The 22,822-nt window shown below is 37.9% G+C and overlaps 1 protein-coding gene across 3 annotated transcripts in view; it reads right to left on the reverse strand.

Moving 5' to 3' along the window:
• The window catches only part of TBC1D31 (TBC1 domain family member 31), a 74,550-nt gene extending 55,038 nt beyond the window's left edge, over nt 1–19,512 (reverse strand). The window contains exons 1-4 of one of the 3 annotated variants that reach the window (XM_012743313.2): nt 19,308–19,512; nt 14,819–14,965; nt 8,310–8,425; nt 4,833–5,011 (exon numbers count right to left, since the gene is read on the reverse strand). In XM_012743313.2, coding sequence (XP_012598767.2) covers nt 4,833–5,011; nt 8,310–8,425; nt 14,819–14,965; nt 19,308–19,384 — 519 coding nt within the window. In that variant the 5' untranslated portion in view covers nt 19,385–19,512. Of the gene's footprint in view, nt 1–4,832; nt 5,012–7,208; nt 7,299–8,309; nt 11,014–14,818; nt 14,966–19,307 lie in introns of those variants that run through there. The other 2 variants (XM_012743312.2, XM_076005049.1) reach the window with 2 other exon arrangements.
• Between the last annotated feature and the right edge of the window lie 3,310 nt (nt 19,513–22,822).

The following is a 22,822-nucleotide window of genomic DNA, read 5'->3' on the forward strand; positions in this document are numbered from 1 at the left end:
TAGCTGGGACTACAGGCATGCGCCACCATGCCCGGCTAATTTTTTCTATATGTATTAGTTGGCCAATTAATTTCTTTCTATTTATAGTAGAGACAGGGTCTCGCTCTTGCTCAGGCTGGTTTCGAACTCCTGACCTCGAGCAATCCGCCCGCCTCGGCCTCCCAGAGAGCTAGGATTATAGGCGTGAGCCACCGCGCCCGGCCTCAATAAAAAATTTTTAAAAGAGTTTAGGATAGTAATATTAGCAAGTTAAGGTCAAATGTACAATTTAGTAGAAATTTAGTGAGTATCCATTTTATACCAGGACTGATTGATGTTCAGTAATGCACTATTATTTTCTGTTATCCATCACAAAGCTTTTTATGATACATATTGAACCACAGTAATCACAAATCCCAGGATTTATTCCCCAATCCCTAACTAAAGGGCTGAATATCCTACCTCCAAGCATCCACAAAATAATCAAAATTTACTAATTTGAAGAGGTATAACTAGTTTACCTGAGAAGCAGTATAGTTAACGGAATGGTTTAGATAAAGAAAGTTTTGGATTTATACTGCAACTCTTTTCTAAATTATGTGACATTGGTCAAGTTACTTAATATTTCTAGACTTCAGTTTCTCCTCTTGTAAAATGGGGATAATAGTATCTGCATTTTAGGATTATTTAAGTTTAAAAATAAGTTTATAGTAGGTACTCAACAACTGGTATCTATTACTATCACTGTTAATTACTGCTATTACTACATACAAAAATCAGTGGAAAGAAGTTAGAGTGGTAGGTTCCTTAGAAACACTTTGAAATCAAAGATCCACTGTTCCTTATCTGAAACTCTTGGAGCCAGATGTGTTTCAGAATTTAGAATTATTTCCAATTTTAGAAAGGTAGTCTGAGACATTGTATAACATTATGAACCCCTAGGGGACCTGGGGCAACACCCCATACTCAAATATATTAATATCTCAGCCTCATGTCAATTTAGTTCAGATTTTGTTGCTAGATGAATTAAGATCAGATCACATTTTGCCAGTGAGTTATTTAAACACCTTTGGGTTTTTAAATTGTTATAATAATAGATTATGCACCTATATAATGTAGTTCAAAATAAAAACAACAGTTATCTTTCAGCTTCCTAACATATCTAATTGTACAATCCCACAATAGAGCTCTATAAAAGCAAAATAATAATAGGAATAGCAGTAGATACAATTTTACTAAGCACTTACTATACAACTAGCACTGTGCCAAGTATTTTGCATAGATTATCACATTCAACACTAAAAACAACCCTCAAGTAGGTACAACAGATTGAGTATCCCCTATCTGAAATGCTTGGGACCAGAAATGTTTGGGATTATTTCAGATTTTGGAATATTTGCATTAACTTACTAGCTGAGTATCTCTAATTCAAAAATCTGAAATCCAAAATGCTCCAAAGAACATTTCCTTTGACCATGATATTTAATCATCACGCCAGTGTTCAAAAGGGTTGGAATTTCAGGCTGGGTTGAGCATGATATTTAATCATCACGCATGTGTTCAAAAGGGTTGTAATTCCAGGCTCACACCTGTGATCCTAGCACTTTGGGAGGCCAAAGGAGGAGGATTGCTTGAGCCCAGGAGTTCAAGACCAGCCTAAGCAACAATAGCAAGACCCCACCCATCTATAAAAAAAGAAAAAAATTAGCTGCATGTGCGGGAGTGTGCCTGTAGTCCCAGTTACTCAGGAGGCTGAGGCAGGCTTGAGCCTAGGAGTTCAAGGTTGCTGTAAGCTATGACCATACCACTGCACTCTAGCCTGGAATTTTGGAGCACTTTGGATTTCGGATATTCACGATAGGGATGCTCAACCTTTATTACTATTTTCATCTTACACATAAGATAAATAGCTTGTCTAAAACATTTAACATGAATTTACTTAAGTCTTTAGACTTAATTTCTAGTTTATAAGAAATACATGGGAAGGAAAACAAATTAAACTATAATTATGAAAAAGTTGAGCACTTTTCACGTTTATGGAATAAAAAAAAAAAAATTATGAAAAAGCAAGACAAATCCAGAATGTGGGGCATTTTCCAAGACAATTGGCCTGGTCTCTCAAAAAAATTAATGACATTGGAAAAAAAGTGGATTGAAAGAGCCACCATAACATGAGTTCCCTATCAAAGACCCAAAGAAAGTCACTTCGAAGGTCTCATGTATAATCAAAATAAATAAACTCTTATTTAAAATATAGAATTAGGGGGATGGACGTGCTTGAAGCTCTGACTCAGGGGGGAAGGGAGGCAAGGGCAATGTACGTAACTTTAATGTTTGTACTCCTATAATATGAAATAAAAAATATATATAGAATCAGAATCTGGAATAAAAATATAAGTTTGGTAAAAATTTGATAAGAATTAACATTTTACTTTAAGATTATGTTATAGTTTCCACATGGAAGCATTAGGAGAAAAAAAAAAAAAAAAAAAAAAAAAAAAAAAAAAAAAAAAAAAAAAAAAAAAAAAAGATTATGTTATAGTTATTTCCTATTTTCAACAGCATAAGCTAGGAATGATAATCATCTGGCCCACCTCCAGGTTTTGTACAGCCTAGGATCTAAGAATGGTTTTCACATTTTTAAATGGTTACTGTGGAGACAAAAGCATCTCCATTTTGGATGCTAATCTGCTATGCTGACTTCTGATTAACCCAAGTCCCAGAACATGTCCTGATTTCTACTTTATTTACTGTCCCTAGTATATGAACATGTACTCACTATAAACTCTGCTCTAGATCAAAGCAACCTTAACAAATAAATCATAAGGTAGGATGTACATAGCATTTGTGCCTGTTTTAGAGAATTGCCTTTAATTATCCTGCACACTTCACATACACTCTTTCCCTATGGTATCTGAACCCTAGGTCTGGGGAGCAACAGTGTGGAGATCTACCTGTCTTGCTGCCGCCCAAGACCACGCCTCTGCCCATAAATCCCCCAATAAATCTGGTTTGTCTGCCTTGTTCTTTGGTTTCTCCACTCCTGCATTTGAGGGTCGCTTTGCGTATATGATCCTTTCACAGAATGTTTTTTTTTTTTTTTAAATGAGGTCTTGCTATATTGCCCAAGCTGGTCTCAAACTCTTGGGGTTAAGAGACCCTCCTGCCTCAGCCTCCTGAGTAGCTGAGATTATAGGCATGAGCCACCATGCCTGGCTTTAAATGGTTACATTTTAAATAATTATATAATCTCACTCTTGGCCTGCAAAGCCCAAAATATTTACTATCTGGTCATTTAAGTAACAATTTGCTGGTAACTTATAGACTATGATGCTCCATTATTTTAGAAGAATAAACTAGTATGCATATATCACACCATACATACATTTTCTACATTTAATTTTATTCTTATACTACTAACATTTGGAGTCCCGTTTTTTAAGCTAAAATGTCTAAATGATCAAGCAAGGTTAGCACTGGCAACTATCCAGTGTATACTTATTTTAATTTCATAGTACAAAGAACAGATGGTTTTTGTGTCAGTTTCATAACTCTGTTCCCATTGTGGGTTCAACTCCCAACGTTCTCTTCTTTGGAATTTAAAATTCAAAATTTAAGTACTAAAGCAGTTAAAGAAGAAAAGTCCTACTAAGACATTTGGCCTAAATCCCTAATGAATAAGCTGGCTTTTATCTCTTTTTAATTATTAAAGGCACAAAAGAACACTGGGATTTCCATGAACACTACAAAACAAAATTTGGGTTGACACACACTGCTAGCTGTTAAAGTTAATAACCAAGAAATTAAAAGCAATACTGCATGTATAATATAACCTGAAGCAAAATAATTAATCACATGGAAGACTCAGATACTCCTGAAAATAGTATTTAACTAATCAAATAGAAAAAAATAATTAAACCTTAAAAGCAAGAGATGGATTTTTTAAAAAAAAGGTGATATATTTATATAATGGAATTCTAATGAGCATTAAGGATGAACTACTGATAAATATAACATGGATAGATTTCAAAAACATGCTGAGCGAGAAATGTCTTACATAAACTATTACTGAACAGCTCTATTTATATGAAATTTTAGAACTGGCAACACAAATATACAGTGGAAAAACTTCAGAGTAGTGCTTACCCAGAAAGGGATACAATGGAACTTTCTGGGATAATGATAATGACAGGTTTGCACAACTTACATAGGTATTGTATTGTCAAACTTAAATGAATACTTAAGATTTATACATTTCATTACATATAAATTTTACATCAACAATATTGAGCCCTAGTCAATTAAATGCAGGCTTAAATATTCATGGAGAAGTACACTGATATCCACAGTTTACTTAAAAAACATGTATGTACACAAATAACTAATGAACAGAGGGACAGAAAGATGGAGGGATCTATAATACAGTATAGTCACATGTAAAGTACAGAAAGGATAGTATAGTAACATGTCAATGGTAGAACCTAGATGGTGGATGTACACATGTTCACTGTAAAATTCTTACAAATTTGCTGCATGTTTGAAATTTTTCATAACAAAATGTCGAGGGGTTAAAAACTAAAACAAAACCAATCAACTAAACAACTATCACCTTATGATAGTTGATGTTACAGTTATAATTAAAAAATAAATAAATAAAGCTCACCAAGTCATATATTATAGCCAAAGGCAATATTTTTAATTGTGTTGGCTGCTTTGCTTTGCTTGTTGCTGAGTTACAAGAACATAGTTATGTGGGACAAAGTGAATCATCACTCTTATGTCATCCATAAATCCTGGCGACCAAGAAACCAGCCCAAGAAGCACAATAGGCCGAGATGTACCCCCTCACTGACCTTTTGTATACCCACAGACTGGCGAATATTCAGCTTTCTTTTTCTCTGAAAGGTATCCAAGTCCCATAATTGTGCTGTATCAGAAGAAGTAGTGATGGCATATTTCCCTGATGCATGCACAGAGATCGAAAATACTGATGAGTCATGTCCTCTCATCCAGCTAACTAGCTCCTTCGTGACTGTGGTAAAAAGTAAAATTGTTATCCAGGTAAAACATTATACATCTGTATACATGTATAAATAACATTATATATATAAACAGTTCACATGAACTGATTCAACTGATGGCTAGATATTATGAGGCACCTTCATTAACATCTACGAAAATAGAAGCCTGTGGTTAGTTGATAAAATATAACATGGGACATATTAGTAACAAATATATCACGGAGACGACAGGAGATGAGGGTGACAAAGGGTTTGATGAAGAATAGGCTCGAACATGATGCTAGTGAGTTTGGGTTTTCTCTTGTGGTCAATAACTTTATGTACAAAAGTACCATATCTGGGCCAGGGTTGGTGGCTCACACCTGTAATCCTAGCACTCTAGGAGGCCGAAGGAGGAGTACTGCTTGAGGCTAGTTCGAGACCAACCTGAGCAAGAGTGAGACCCCTGTCTCTACAAAAATTAGAAAAATTAGCTGGGTACTATGGCACATGCCTGTAGTCCCAGTTACCTGAGGTACAAGGATCACTCAAGCCCAGGAGTTTGAGGTTGCAAAGAGCTATGACGATGTTATTGCATTGCGCTCTAGTCTGGAAGATAGAGCAAGACCCTGTCTCAAAAAAAAAAATGTATCATATCTCCTCTGTGTTTTACAAACAGCACTTTGAGAATATGTGGTGGAGGGGAAGAGAGTGGATAAGAAGAGTAATATATATGTAGCTGTAATAATAAAAGCAGGAGATAAGGAGGGCCTAAACTAAAAAAGCATCAATGGAAAGAAAACATTCAGGAGTTAAGGAGAAATAACAAAAAGCTTACTGATCAAATCAACGTACTGATAATAAAGGGAGGAGTTAAGACTCCAGTGGTTCTAGTTTAGTTATATAAGCAGATGGTGACACTATTAACTGATCTAAGAAATACATGAGGAAGAGATTTAGCAGTGTGGGAAAAAGATAATAAATTTGATTTTTAAAATTGATTCTTAGGTGCTTGTGTGTGTAAGCAGAGGAAACAGTCTAGTAGGGAAAACAAAAACTATTCATGATAATTACCACTGGGTGGTAAAATTACAGGTGATTTTAATTTTCTCTTTACATTTCTCTGCATGTTAGTTTTCTGTGGTAGACATGTTTTACTTTCATAATCAGAAAATTTCCCCAAAAAAGATAGAAGGATAATAGCCAAAAAGCAAGATATAAGTCTTCAAAACATTAAGATACAAAGTAGGTCAAAACTGAAGCTAGAGGGAATAGGCAAATCCTTTAGGCAAACAGCAGTGATTTCCACATACCAGTATAAAGTCTGGCATTAATGATCTATTTTTCACTGGTATTCAGTGAAATGAGAAAAATAAGAATACTGTGGTGATTTGTTCATAAAGTCAAATTTAATGTACTACCCTTTAATCTAGCATTAAGTCCCTCCAAGTTTCTTTATGTTGGGGGGAAAATCCCTTGTTTTATGAAATGAAATTGTATATTTTTCCAATGCCAATTAGCAAAATTAAAAGCTGACAAACTATGTGGGGGAGCAAGAGTCAGAATTCATCAATGGATGCTGTGAGGAAGCAGGATTAGGCAGAGAAGGGAAAGAAAGAGGGAAGTGGCTGGGGAGCTAGGGAGGTGAAGACAGCATCCGGGAAATGGGCTTCATGGGGGTGGGGGTCAATAAGATAGAAGAGACTAGAAAGATGGAAGTAAGAAGAGAGAAGAGAATGGTGGAATCAAAGGAAAGCAATCACGGGTGAATATAAAGACTTAGTGTTTTAGAAATTTTGTCACAGCACTGTTTGTAATACCAAAAATTCAGAACAGTTTAAAAGTCCAACAATAGGGAATAGGTTAAATAATTATGGTACTGTAAATATCTATATGGTAGAATCTAGGCATTGATTTTAAATACACCACATGAATTTTTAATGAGGTAAAAAATAATTCCACAAGACTATATAGATAAGATACTGTTAGAATACAGAAAAAACGTATGTGCATAGAAAAGACTGGAAAGATAGATCCCTCTTATGAAAACACTGACTATGTCTCCAGCCATTACAGAAGCATGACCACTTTTGCATGTAGAGCAACAATGCAATACGGTGATTAAGGGCAGAGATCCTACAGCTAGACCACCTGGACTGGAATCCAGCCTCCATTACTTATAAACTGGGGGACCTTGGTCAAGTTACCTCTGTGCCTCAGTTTCCTCACCTGCAAAATGGGGATAATAACAGTATCCATCTTCATGGGTTATTATGATGATTAAAATTAATCAATATGCATAAAGTCATAGAACAGTCCCTGGCAAAGAGTAAACACTGTATAAGTATTAACTATCAGTATTATTACAATTATTATTTATACATGTTTCTAAATATTATAACATATTGATTACTTAATGAGAAAAAATACAGTTGAGATATCTCTTTAAGTTTAAGAGGTTTAGTCTACAGACTTCTATGTTCCCAATTAAAAAAAAATAGCATGGTCTAAAATACACAGGTTGTATTTTTTTAAAAAGTATTGTTGTACCTGCATGGTAAAGAATTTGGCCTTCAAAGAGAGGTCTGACCTCTACCCAGGCTTCTGGGAGGTGACCTCTAAACCTCCAGACTTTCCCAAGTGATAGAGTCTTTGTTATTCCTGGTGGGTCCTTCACATCATACAGATAGTTTGTGCGAAGGAGAAGACCCAGGGTGGGAGAAAGCTACGCCAGAAAGACCAACAGTATGATTAGAAGGTTGGGGCTTTGGGCCAGGTGACATCAGCCTAACCTCTCAGGAAAAGAGGAGGGCTGGAAATTGAGTTCAACCATGTGGGCACTAATACAATCAATCACACCTATGTAATGGCGCCTCAATAAAAGCTCTTGACACTGAAGCTTGGGTGAACTTCCTGGATCATCAATACTTGGTGCAGATTGCCACACACTGATGCTGGAAGGGTAACTTGGGCGTGTAACATGTCCCTGAAAACAATGGCTTCCCTCTAGGAAGCCTCCCAGATTCCACTCTGTGTCTCTTCATTTGGCTGGCTCTAATTTGTATCCTTTCACTATATTAAAACTGCAATCATAAGTATAGTGGTTTCCTGAGCTCTGTGAGTTATTCTAGTAAATTATCAAACCTGAGAATAGTTGGGTAACCCTGAATTTGTATCCAGATCTCAAGAGAAGATGGTCCTGGAACCCCCAAGTGTATAGCTGGTGTCTGAAACAAGGGCAGTTGTGTGGACTGCTCCCTCAAACTGTACAGCCTGTTCTTCAGTCTATATTTTACTCAGCTTCAAAAGACAAATAGGAGAACTTCTTACCTGTATCAAAACATTTAATAGAATAATCAGCTAATGCCACAAGGAATTCAGATTTCCTACGAAGATTAAAGGCCAGAGCTGTACAAGCTTGTGCTGTTCGCTGAACAAGATTAAACCTATTAAGAAATCATTGCATTAGTATCAGAAATTCTTCCAATAATCATAAATTTCACATTGAAGAAGTCCTAAGAGATGAAGAAAATGAAACTCAGAAAAATGAGCTACCATTTAGTAGGCCAAAAATAGATCATGAAGAGTACTATGTGCCACTATAAGGAGTTTGAATTTTACTCACACAGAATGGGAAGCCAATGTAAGTTTTCAGCATAGCAGAATCACAATTAGATATGTCTTTTAGGAAAATGATCCTGGCAGCAATGGCAAATGGATGGGGAGAGACAAGGAAGAAAAGGAAATCATTAAGAAAGTTACTATAGGCTGGGCACAGTGGCTCATGCCTATAATCCCAGCACTTTGGGAGGTTGAAGTGAGAGGAGTGCTTGAGGCCAGGAGTTTGAGACCAGCCTGAGGAAGAACGAGACCCCAGTCTCTACAAAAAATAGAAAAATTAGCTGGGTATGGTGGCACTCGCCTGTAGTCCCAGTGACTCAGGAGATTGAGGCAGGAGGATCACTTGAGCCCAGGAGTTTGAGGATACAGTGAGCTATGATAATGTCATTGCCCTCTAGCCCAGGAGACATAGTGAGACCTTGTCTCCAAAAAAAAAAAAAAAAAAAAAGCTACAGGTAATCTCAGCTAGAGACATAAGTACAAATTAGAAGTCTTACAGACTTCACTCACTTTCAAAGTTGCTTTTCCCCCATGACCTTCAGTAAGGTTCTTTCAAACATTTACAATACAGTTATGTCTTTTTGTCATAGTCTATATTCCTTTATGCAATCTTCTGACCTTGTAAATAGCATTTAATTTGTATAATATTCACTTTTTGTGCTGTAAAATTACATAGGTTTTGAAAAAATATATCTGGCATCACACAGAATAGTTTCTCTGCTGTAAAAGTCCCCTTGCTTTCCCTGTTCAATCCTTTCCTCCTTCAACCCAAACTCTGGGCGAACAATAATCTTTTTACTATCTCTAGAGTCTTGCCTTTTCCAGAATATTATGTAATTGGAATCTTAAATATGTAAACTCTTCAAACTGGCTGACTTCACTTAGCCATATGTAGCTAAGGTTTCTTCATGTCTTTTCATGTCTTGATAGCTCACTTCTTTTTATTGCTGAATAATATTCCATTGTACAGATACACCATAGTTTGCTCATTTATCCATTCACCAATTTAAGGATATCTTGGTTACTTCTGGTTTGGGGCACTTATGACTGTATCTGTTATGAACATTTACATGCAGATTTTTGTGTGAGCTTAAGTTTTCAAACTAGTTGGGTAAATATCTAGGAATACAATTGCTGGGTCTTATGATAAGATTACATTTAGCTTTGTAAGAAACTGCCAAACTGTCTTTTAAAGTGGCTGTGTCCTTTTGCATTCCCACCAACAGTGATAAAATGTTCCTGGTACTGGAAATCCTCACTAGCATTTGTTGTTGTCAGTGTTTATATTTTAGCCATTCTAAAAAGTGTGTGGTAGTGTCTCAGTGTTGTTTTAATTTGCAATTCTTGATGATATATGATGTCGAGCATCTTTCCACAAGCTTATTGTGATCTGAATCTGTTCTTTGGTAAAGTGTCTATTCCAATCTTTTGCCCATTTTAACTGGGTCACTTGTTTTCTTATTAAGTTTTAATATTTCATTTTTATTTTGGATACAAGATCTTTACCAGATGTATGTTTGATGAACATTTTCTTCTGGTATGTGGCTCATCTTTTTATCCTCTTCACAGCATCTTTCACAGAAGTTTGTAATTTTAATAAAGTCCAACTTATTATTTAAAAAAAAAAAAAAGTACAAATTAGAAAAGATAAATAGGAGAGGTTTCCGAAGTGGGAAAGTGACTTGGTATGCATGAAACATGGAGTAAAGAAGGTAATCAGGAATTGCTCATGTGTAAAATGAAGATAAGAATAGTTATCTTCTAAGTTTGTTGTGATGATTAAATGAAATAATACATGTTGAGTGTTTAACAGAGTACCTGGCATATAGCCAGAGTTTAATTTACAAATATTAAGCTTTTGGGCTGGGCACAGTGGCTCATGCCTGTAATCCTAGCACCTTGGGAGGCTGAGGTGGGAGGAATGCTTGAGCCCAGCAGTTCGAGACCAGCCTGAACAACAATAGGGAGACCTCATCTCTACAAAAATTTAAAAAGTAAGCTGGATGTGGTGGCACACACCTGTAGTCCCAGCTACTCAGGAGGCTAAGGCAAGAGGATTGCTTGTGCCTAGGAGTTTGAGGTTGCAGTGAGCTATGATAATGCTATGCCACTGTAGTCTAGCCTGGGCAACAGAACAAGACCCTGTCTCAAAAAAGTTAATTAATTAATTAAGCTTTTGAGCTTCAGCAAAAGGAGGAAAAGTTTGGGGGTAGGAAATAATAAGTCTGGTTTAGTTGAAGGCCATTGTAAAATATCTAGAGCCAAGCTGTCCAAGAGAAGTGTAATGTGGGCCACATGTATAACTTAACATTTTCTAGGAACCACATTGAAAATGTAAAAACAGGTGAAATTAATCTTAACAACATACTTTATTAATTCAGTATGTATCTAAACTATTATTTCAGTATTTAATCAATAAAAAATCACTGAGATATTTTACATTCTTTTTTTTATCTTAAGTCATCAAAATCCAGTGGGTATTTTAATTTTACACTTGCAACATACCCCGATTTGGATTAGCCACCTTTCAAGGGTTCAAGAGCCATATGTAGCTAGTGGCTATCAAAGATTTCTAACAGAGAATAGAAGCAGATCTGAGTCAACAATATTTATGAGGCAGATGAAGACTGAGGCTTGGTGGTGATGAGATTATCATACTTGCAATATGGAAGCAAGCAGGCCAAGGACAGGGAAGCACAACATTAAAGGGGCAGGCACTGGAAGAAGAGTTGGCAAAATAAGGGAAAAATGATCAGAGTTAGGAGAATTCAGCAGAGTGAAGCCAAAGAAAAAAATTTCAAGGAGGAGAAGACAAGAGTTTTCAGTACTTTAGTAAAATGAGTATTGAAAAGAGATAATTGGGCCAGGTGCGGTGGCTCACGCCTGTAATCCTAGCACTCTGGGAGGCTGAGGCAGGCGGATTGCTCTAAATCAGGAGTTCAAAACCAGCCTGAGCAAGAGTGAGACGCACCCCCCCCCCACTATAAACAGAAAGAAACTAATTGGCCAACTAATATATATAGAAAAAATTAGCAGGGCATGCTGGCACATGCCTGTAGTCCCAGCTACTTGGGAGGCTGAGGCAGTAGGATTGCTTGAGCTCAGGAGTTTGAGGTTGCTTGAGCTAGGCTGACACTACGGCACTCACTCTAGCCTGGGCAACAAAGTGAGACTCTGTTTCAAATAAAAAATAAAAAAAAGAAAAGAGATAACTGGAGTGGGCACTCAGTAAGATTTTGAGAGAGCCCAGAATAGTGGGCTTTCTAATCAAGTCTGAAGTCAAGTCTCAGCTCTACCACTTACTGCTCAGCTGTGAATGTTTCTAGTGATGGGTGGCTTATCCACCCCAAAACAAGTTACTTTGGTATAAGGATTATTTTGAGCTGAAAGCAAGTGAGAAGAAGTAGACACATGAAACATTCTCTGCCCTACCCCATTTGCCTGTTTACATAAGTTTGCATAAATTTATAAAGGTGTCCCTCCTCCCCTCTCTACCAGGAAGCAAAGGCTGATCAACGGAGAGGACTTGGACCCTTATCATCCAGGAGATGGAACCAGAGAATTCTATATAATTAGATTTTACCTACCATTAGTTTCCCATATATTTGCCTTCCCACAATTTACTGCCCACAGAGACTGAAGGTCCTTTCCCTTTGTCTTGTCACTTCTTTAAACATTTGTTGTTCTTTGTTGAAGATACCATATAAACCAGAGTCTGAGCCATTTCTTTGAGTTACTAATTTCTGGGTACTCCCATGAGTTATATGCATGATACAAGTTAAACACTTGTTCATTTTCTCCTTGTTAATCTGCCTTTTCTTTACAAGGACCCCAGTTGAGAACATAGAAAAGTAGAGGAAAAATTATTTTTTCTCCCATAAAATAGATATGGAAAAGGGACAGTGAACAAAATAGAGAGAAATGAATACTCATAGTGCAAAGCTACTATAGAAGATAGAGATTAGCATTGGAAGAAATTAAGATCCTATTTTTATGAATAAGGTAACAAAGAGGCATGGATGGTTGAATTTATAGATATATTTGAGGCTGAAATGGGGGAGGAGGAAGGGAAGCTTTAAGGTGTCTATTTTCTCAAAAATTAGGAGGCATGGAAGTTATAGTAAGAGCAGGGTCCAACACAAGAAGATGAGCAAACTGATAAAGGTTTGCAATACTTGGTAGAGAATGGGGAAAAAAAATAAAAAAAGGAGAATGGTAAAAATAAATGACAGTAAATAAACAAATGAAGTGCTAAGAATCACTGATGTTGAAATTTCTTATTGTGTAATGGAATCAATCAACAATTATTTTTATTTTGTTCAGTAGTATAAGCAAAGAGATAGTTGCAATGATTTAAGACTGGGAATTGGCAGGGTAGGTTACACAAGAATAAAGGGTAAATAGAATTGGGATCATTACTTCTTTGGTAAAGGGCAGAAATGATTAACAGATTTCTACCTAATAAATCACAGATAAGTAAAGCATATTAAATATATGACCTCTTCTTTTCTTGAACTACTTGAGAGTAAGTTACCAAGACCATGTTTCCTACAAACAAGAAAACCTTACATAACCACGGTACAACCATCAGAATAAAGAAACTACATTTACATATTATCATCATCTAATCCTAAAACCAATCAAATTTTGCCAATTATCCCAATAATGTCCTCTACAGCAAAAGAATCAGTCCAGATTCATGCCTTTGTCATGTCTATTTAATCTCCCTCAGTCTGGGAGTTCAGTCTTTACCCAACTTTCATGACCTTGACCCTTGTGAAGATACAGGACAGTTTTGTTACTGAATGTAGCTTTGTCTGATAATTCCACTGATTAGATTCAAGTTATATATCTTGGCAGGAATACCACAGAAAAGATACTGTGTTCTTTTCACTGCATCCTATCGGGTGGCATACAAATTTTGATTCATTCCACTATTAGTTCTATTAACTTTAATCAAGGCAGTGTTTACTAGGCTTCTTCATTGCATTATTACCCTTTTTTCCCTCTGTAATTAATAAATACTTTGTGGGGAGATACTTTGTGACTATGCAATATCCCATTCCTTATTAAGCAATTTATTTGTTTGATTGCAACATGAACTCATGGATTTCAATTTTATTCAATGGAATATGATCCAATACTATCACTATTTATTTGTTATTTAAATAATTACTTGTTTGGATGCTCAAATTATCTCCAATATGGCCAGAAGGAGCTCCTTTAAGCTGGCACCTGTGTCCTTTTGACACATCCCTATCATTCTTTGAACAATTCCTTCTTTCTGGCTACAAAATGTTACAGGCTCATCATGTACTTTCCCTGGCTCCATTCTGAAATTGGGCATTTCTGCAAAGATCCCTGATTCCTTTCAGTAGAAAGTGGTATTTAGAAAACAAGAATTGGACACACATTGCTATTGGCATGTTTTTGCTCCCAGGTTTTGAGCGGACAAAGCTAGGGAATATATGTACATATATTTGTATATACCTTGATTTATTTCTATATCTATATATATTCAAAACCAGTACTTTACACTGATATATCCAATTCCAATCCAGTATCACTGTTTTCATTCTGGTTTTCTCCTTTCCATATTGTAAGTCCCTGTTCCAGTAGTGAGGAACTTGGCCTTCATTATCCCCAATATGTTTATTCGAGCAAAGCCCTGTGTTAAACTTGCCATCATCACCCCATTTCAAATGCAAACACCCTCTGACTCTCTTGCTTGCCTGCTATAGTTCTCCCTCCCATCTCGCCCTACTGTATGGACCTTGAACAATCCCACCTAATTGCTTTTGGACTAAATTGTTCCACAAGGGAAGAAAAAAGGAAGAGTGAAAATCAATTATTTAAAATTCTTGGATCTAGTACACTGTAATAATAATATACAAAGGAAAGTGTGCTCTTTTTAAATTGCCTAATGAAGTACTAGAAATCAAATGATAAATTAGCAATAAAAAAATCTTTAAATTTAAGAAAAAACAAGCTACTAAAGACACTTTTAAAACCAGCACTTTAATTCTTTAAAAAAGTTAGGCCATATATTTTTTCTATCCTTTCCCACTTTCTTCCTTCAGTACTTACATCAGTGTTTTACAAGAGACCTGAAATATAGAACTTAATAAATCTTTCTGAATGAATGAAAAGCAGGTACTAAAACAGTCAGTGAATTAATAACTTGTTAAATAAAGTAAATATCAAAAGTATCTGCTTACCTATTTCCATACAAGTCAAAAACATAAATATTTCCTTGATGGTCCCCAGCAATTAAGGAATCACCTGAGTCATCAAAAGCCACATTCAAAAATCGCAAAACTTTTGGATGGTAATCAGAAGTGTTGTGAATGATGTTCACTATAATTCTGTCAAAGAAAAAAAAACATTAAATTCTATGTCAAGTATTACTCATTACAAAAAAATATGGCTTTTAGAGTATACTAATTTTGAAGGCTATCTATTCTTCCCTCTCCTATTGCTCCTCCCCTCCCCTAAAATCAATCTTACAAGGATTTCTGAAAACAATTCAGAAAGTTATTCATTACCAAAGTAGCTGCTGTTTATTCATTCATCAAATACTTGTAAGCTCACTGTGTCAGACACTGAAGAAGCCAGGCACTACAAATAATTGACAGACACCGTCCCTGCCCTCATGGAGCTTGTAGTTTAGTGGTAAAGAGAGACATTAAAAACACACACACACACACATACACACATATAATAGATTTATAAGCAGATTTATAAATTGTGATTAAGTGATAGACAATAGGGAATAAGATTTTGTGATATACAATGTCCCAAAGTGAATAAACATACATGAGTTTTACTTTCATTTCTTTCTTTTTTTTTTTTTTTGAGACAGAGTCTCACTTTGTTGCCCAGGCTAGAGTGAGTGCCCTGGCGTCAGCCTAGCTCACAGCAACCTCAAACTCCTGGCCTCAAGCAATCCTCCTGCCTCAGCCTCCCGAGTAGCTGGGATTACAGGCATGTGCCACAATGCCCGGCTAATTTTTTCCATATATATATTAGTTGGCCAATTAGTTTCTTTCTATTTATAGTAGAGACGGGGTCTTGCTCTTGCTCAGGCTGGTTTTGAACTCCTGACCTCGAGCAATCCACCCAGGTTGGCCTCCCAGAGTGCTGGGATTACAGCCATGAGCCACCGCACCTGGCCTTTCATTTCTAATATATCTACTATAATACCTTGGCAGGTAAGTTCTGCAAGGATAGAATCACTGCTTATTCATTACTGTATCCTGGCATCTGGCCTACAACTCACAAAAGGCATTCAAAATATGCCTGCTGAATGAATGAATGAATTAAGAAGTCATTTTTTAAAACCCACATTAATCATACTTCTATTAAAAAGATTAAGGAAGTTTATTTTTCAATATTATTCTTTAGGCCGGGCACTGTGGCTCACGCCTGTAATCCTAGCTCTTGGGAGGCCGAGGCGGGCGGATTGCTCAAGGTCAGGAGTTCAAAACCAGCCTGAGCAAGAGCGAGACGCCGTCTCTACTATAAATAGAAAGAAATTAATTGGCCAACTGATATATATATAAAAAATTAGCCGGGCATAGTGGCGCATGCCTGTAGTCCCAGCTACTCGGGAGGCTGAGGCAGAAGGATCACTGGAGCCCAGGAGTTTGAGGTTGCTGTGAGCTAGGCTGACGCCACGGCACTCACTCTAGCCTGGACAACAAAGCGAGACTCTGTCTCAAAAAAAAAAAAAAAAAAAAAATATTATTCTTTAGAAACATATGTAATGATTAAAAAGCTAAACGAAAAGAAAACATTCTTAAAAACCTTAGGTTTTAAATAGCTGATACATACCGCGTTTCCCCGAAAATAAGACCTACCCACAAAATAAGCCCTAGCAGGATTTCTAAGCATTTGCGCAATATAAGCCCTACCCCAAAATAAGACCTAGTGATGGGCGTGGCTACACGGCATATCTGCACAACCCATGCATTTGGTCATCGCGGAGCGGTAAAGAAGAAGAGCAGCCCTTTTCATCTGCCCCATCGTGACAGCTACTATCCCAGAGGTGACCAGAAAGATGCCAGCAGCCCCACCAAGGTCAGCTCCCCCTGTCAGGTCCAGGCCATCCTGTGCGTGCTGCAAACTGAGGCTTTGAGGGGAAAATAACACATCCCCTGAAAATAAGCCCTAGGGTGTTTTCTTGAGGAAAAATAAATATAAGACCCTGTCTTATTTTCAGGGAAACATGGTACATACACACGATTCAAAGCAAAAATGGCAAAGGAAAAGAAAAATCTATAAATAGGGAAAAAAGATGAACATACCCAAATGTTATAATAATAGCGGTTGCCTGGATATAATAGGAATATGGCTTTTGTCTCTTCTTTCTACTTTTCTATATTTTATACAATGTTCTTTAATGATCATAGACTACTTTCATAAGAGGAAAGACAAACTTTATTCAGAATACACAGCTACTTTTGACTTAAGTTACTATTTTTTTGAGAGGAGGATCATATACCATGTGTCTGTTGAAAAAAATATTTATAAACTTTGTGGCACAAAATAACTAGTTCCTTAAAATAACATGTATATGTTATTTACATGTATATATATTCTGGTCTAGAATAATGTGATTCTTTATTGCAACAATAATTTTTAATCATGAAAATTTTATCTTACTTTATTTTTTGTGAATTTTTGGATTTTAATACAGAAACATGTATCTTCCTCATTATAACTTTATTAAAGCATGCTAAACTGAATTAAGTGGATTAAACATTTTCTACTTGTTTCTCTGAACATAGGCTCTTTTTTAATACCCATTAAGGGAAACAGCAAAATTCGTACAATGCTTATTTTTATCTAGTAACCCAATAATTAAAAACCCAAAAATAAACATACTGAAATGACAAGCAATAATACCAAAATGTCCCTGGTAACTAAATTCAGACATAGCAAAAATAACTTTTCCCTCCAGTCTTTTTTCTGTAACATTTACATGTGTTCTGTTTACAAAATTACATGATCATTGTTCAAAATATGGAAAACACAGAAATACACTAACGAATAAGTACTTGATTATAACCCTATCATCTAGATGTAATCACAATTAACAGCAACATTCTGCCCCTCTGATTTTTCATATAAATCACACATACAAGTATATTTATTAGAGCAACTTCCTTTCAATTGACCACAGGTTGCCTGAAAGAGTTTCTCAGTTCTTAAACATAATATCAAATAGTTATACTGAGCACCAAATGTGTCAGACAATGTGTCTGGTAATTCTGATTATTCCCTTACAGTCTTAGTGGTCAATGTGTCTTAGTGGTCACAGAGCTGGTAAGTGGCCAATTACTTTACCTAAATCCATCTGACCCCTAGTCATCTGACTCTTTGCCTCTCTAAACAACGTAAACAATGGGTTTTAATGAACAAAAAAAAGCTAAGTTTTAGTGGAAGAAGCAAACAATAAGGACATTTGAACAATAAACCTGTTTCTTTCATTTTTTTTAATCTTGCATGTATATCTAGATGTTTTATAACAGCAAGAAAGAAAATTAATGTAGATTGGCTATAACTTTCAGAATGTTTCAAAAATACCAGAGATAGTGATTGCCTTTACACAAACCCAGATTTGGAAATAAAAAACCGTAAGAATCCTCACTTTAGACAATTTTTTAAATTCAATTATATTGACTGACAACAGCCAGAAATCAAACAAGCTGCTGGTAAAAACATCTAGCACAGCGCTTTGGGCCCCGAAGTAGATAACTAAAAGTCTGTTGATTTGTGGAGAAGCAACCAAAAGAGCAACCAAAAGATCAACAGAAAAATCACTAAAAGAAGAAACACACTGAAACATGGAATTCAAGCGATGCAGCAACACATCCGTGAAACCCCAGGGAACTGGAAGCAATAAGATTACTCTGTGCGCAGCAATGGAACCCCAAATAGCACCACTTTGGGGCAAAGGTTTCCAATGAAGCCACTCAAGAGAAGCTGACAGGTCAGGTAACGGGAAATAGAATGAAAAGCAGCACTGGCAATACCTGAAGGCTGCTGTGCAATTAGAATGCAACCCCTATCCCTAACACACACGCCCATATATGAACTCAGGGAACCGGAAGTTTCTGTTCCGTTGCTGTCCCCAGGGCTTAGAAGCGTGCTTGGCACACAGCAGGTCCTCAACAAATATCTGAAGAATGCAGGCGTTTCTGAATACACACAGTGAATTAAGGCTGAATAAGCTGCGGCCTTCGGAAGGGGTGGAAGTGTATTGCTTTCCCAACCCGCAGCCCCGTTGGAGTTCTTTTCCAGATGCAACCGTTAAATATTTACTGAGCATCTACTACGTGCCAGGGATACCACCGGGATACCGTGATAACTACAGCAGGACGCCTCCTGGCACTCACCAAGAAGCGCAAATTCTCTCAGATAAGGAGAACCTCCTGCCTCCGGCTGCATGCTGTCCCGGACCCGCCCCAGAGCCCGTAGGGGTCTCTGTGGCGATCTGTGGGATCGTGTCATCCGGAGCTACCTCCTACTCAAGAGGTCACCCAACCCAGGGGTGCGCGGCAGGGTCAGAGGCAGAGCCCGCACGGCTACCTGGCCCCTGCATCCCTCCCGAGACTGACCCTCCGACGCCTCTCACCGACGCGGACCCGCCCCTCGCCGGTCTCCACCCCTCCACAGCCCGCGCCCTCCCGCCGCGGCCTTTACCCATCCCGAGTGGCCGGGGACGGCTTGCGGAGCCATATCTTGCCGCTCTCCTTGTTGCCCAGGTCCGTGCTCTGCATGTCGAAGCCCAGCCGAGACCGCCGGCGGCCTGGTGGGTAACCGTCCCGGCACCTTCCCGGCAGGCCCCGCGCTCCCGGCCCGGGAAGTTTGAGCGCGGTCCGCGGCGGCCCAGTCCCCCGCGGACCGAACCAAATGTAAGCACAGCCGCTCTCTATTTACAACCAATCAGATGTCGTTCCTCCCGCTCAAGAGACCCCTCCCGCTCTGGACAATGGAATCGACCAAAGGCATTCTCTTAGACTCCGCCCCTGTCGTGGTCACGCCCCCGTTGGAGACCCAAAGCCTCCTGGGAATCGTAGTTTTCTGCAGGGGACGAGAAAAGTGATTTTCTCCTGTGGTTTCTGCATTCCGTTTCAAATTACGTTTAGGAATTAAAGGATTCTATAGAGATAACTAATAAGCAAGGAGCCAAATGCATTGAGAACTGAAGGGTTCCTTTTATAGAACTTTCAGGATGGAAAGAACCTTATAGATGAAATAGTCCGTTCTTCTTGACCTAACCATCCTCATTTTTTTCAGTTCGGGAATCTGACAAAATGCTCTGGTGTTATGGTGTTCCGTCCACCAATCACCGCCCAGAAAAGCAATAATATCATCGACAACCAGCTGCATTGACATCACTGAGTTCCTTTTTGTAAAAATTCTCTTAGAATTTCTGTAGTGCTTACTAACTATTGGGCATTTTTTTACATACTTTATGAATATATTAGTCATTTAATCCTCATGGCAAATTTAGGTAGGTAGTGTTATCCCCATTTGTAATGCTCTGTGAAGTTGTCCATTAGTTTCCTGAGGCTGCCCTAATAAATTACTACAGCTCCGGTGGCATAAAACAACAGAATTAGATTCTCTTGAAGTTCTGGAGGCCGTAAGGCAGAAATCAAGGTGACAGCAAGATTCCCTTCCTTGTCATTCCTGTTTCTGCTAGTTGCTGTCTGGCATTCTTGGCTTGTGATCACATCACTCCATTCTCTGCTTCCATCTTTGCATAGCCTTCTCCTCTGGGATGTGTCTTCTCTTCCATCTGTCTCCAGTCTCCCTGTCTCTTTCCTTTTCTTTTCAGTAGAGACAGGCTCTTGCTCTGTTGTCCAGGCTGGAGTGCAGTGGCACAATCATAGCTCACTGAGGCCTTCAACTCCTCCTAAGCTCAGGTGATCCTCCTGCCTCAGCCTCTAAAGTAGCTGGAACTATAAGGACATGCCACCATGCCCGGCTAGGCTAATTTTTTCTATTTTTCATAGAGACGGGGTCTTGCTTTTGCTTAGGCTGGTCTGGAACTCCTGGCTCCAAGCGATCCTCCTGCCTCAACCTCTGGAAGTGCTGGGATTACAAGCATGAGCTACCATGCCCAGCCTGTTTTTCTCTTATAAGGACACTTGTCATTGGATTTAGGGTCCACACAAATAATCCAGGATGACCTCTTCATCTCAAAATCCTTAACTTAATTACATCTCCAATGATCCTTTCTCCAAATAAGATAACAGTCATAGATTTGGGGGATTAGAGTGTGGACTTATACTTTGGGGAGGGGCACCATTCAACCCAGGTACTACTATTATCCCCATTTTGCTGACAAGGAAATTGAGGTAAGGGGAGAGCCAGGATTAGAACCTTAGTCTTTCCATTATTGGTCCCCATGTTATTCTACAACAGAAATTTGACTTTAAGAAAATAATAGGGCTATAGTATTTGAAAAGCTCAAACTCTCTATCAGAAAAGCAAAACTCTCAAAAAAAAATACTAATGGAGATTTTAAAATTTATCAAGGGGTGGCTCTGAAAGGTCAGACAACTTTTAATGAACTATTACAGAAGAGGTAACTGTATCCCTTATTTATTATTATTACTATTTTTACAGACAGAGTCTTGCCCTATTGCCAGGGTAGAGTACGATGGCATCATCATAGCATGTGGTCCCCAATCCCCAGGCCATTGCCCAGTATGGTCTATGGCCTGTTAGGTGCCCCGAGGCGCATCACAGCCTGAGCTCCTCCTCTCCCCTCCCCACCCTACCTCCCTAACCCCTTCTGTGGAAAAATTGTCTTCCATGAAACTGGTCCCTTGTGCCAAAAAAAGTTGGGAACTGCTGATCATAGTTCACTGCAACCTCAGACTCCTGGGCCCAAGCTATCTTCCTGCCTCAGCTTCAGGAGCAGCTGGGACTCAGGCATGTGCCACCACACCCAGCTAATTTTTTTATTTTTTTGTAGAGATGGAGTTTGCCTGTGTTGCTAAAGCCGATCTCAAAGTCCTGGCCTCAAGCAATCCTCCCGCCTCAGCCTCCCAAAGTGCTAGGATTACAACAGGTAAGAGCCACCACACCCAGCCTTGCATCCCTTATTTTTATTTATTAAATTTGACATGGTGATAAACTATGTATATGAATATTTGCATTTTTATTCAGGAATCTTAGAGTGTTAAACATAACTTAAGGTGCCTAATTTGAAACATGTTAATTCCCATATTTCTGTCCCACACAAGTAACCAAGCAACCTTTTTATCAAGAACAGAGACAAATCTACTGAATGATTTTTTTAACTGCTCTGGTTTAACCTGCTTGCAGTTCAGTTAGTTTGGGCTGTCACAGCCTATGTGACCATCCTATTCAATCTCAGATGTGAGATAGAGAGGTTTATATGTTACAGATTTTCTGAACTCCCGATTTGTACTTATCTTTTGATTTTCGGGGCCAAACTTGAAGGTCAGGCTCAAGAGAAGTGTCCTCACAACTGCTAACCTTGTACTCATTAGATTACTCAATTTTTAACACCCCAATTAATAGTCCCTTGTGCTCTAGTTCCTTCCTGAATCATTACTCAGTCACTAACAGATACATTCTATGCATATGTATATTTATTTATTTAACCGTTTTATTGAGATGTAATTGACATTCAATAAACTTCATATATTTAAAGTGTACAATTCTATAAGTTTTGACATAAGTAAATCCCTTATGAAACCATCACCATAGTCAAGATAATGAACATATTCAATACTCTTAAAAGTTTCCTTATATCTCTTTGTAACCTTTTCCACCTCACCCACAGACAACCAAGGACCTGTTTTCTTTCCCTCAGAATAGTTAATATTTTCTAGAAATTCATATAAATGCATTCATAGACTATGTATCCTTTTTTGGTCTGGTTTTTTTCACTTAGCATAAATTGGAGATTATTTTGAGATTCAATTATGCTGTTGAGTGCATCAATAGTTCATTCTTTTTTACTGCTAAGTAGGGTTCCACGGTGTCCATATGCCACAATTTGTTTTTCCATTCACCTGTGGATGAATATCAGGGTTGTTTCTAGTTTTTGGCTATTCCAAATAAAGGTGCTATGAGTATTCCTAAACCAGTCTTGGTATAAACATGTACTTTCATTTCTCTTGGGTAAAGTGCAACGGTTGAGTCATAAAGTAGGTTTAGGTTTTTAAGACACT

This window comes from Microcebus murinus, chromosome 7, assembly GCF_040939455.1.
Source record: "Microcebus murinus isolate Inina chromosome 7, M.murinus_Inina_mat1.0, whole genome shotgun sequence".
Lineage (NCBI taxonomy): Eukaryota > Metazoa > Chordata > Mammalia > Primates > Cheirogaleidae > Microcebus > Microcebus murinus.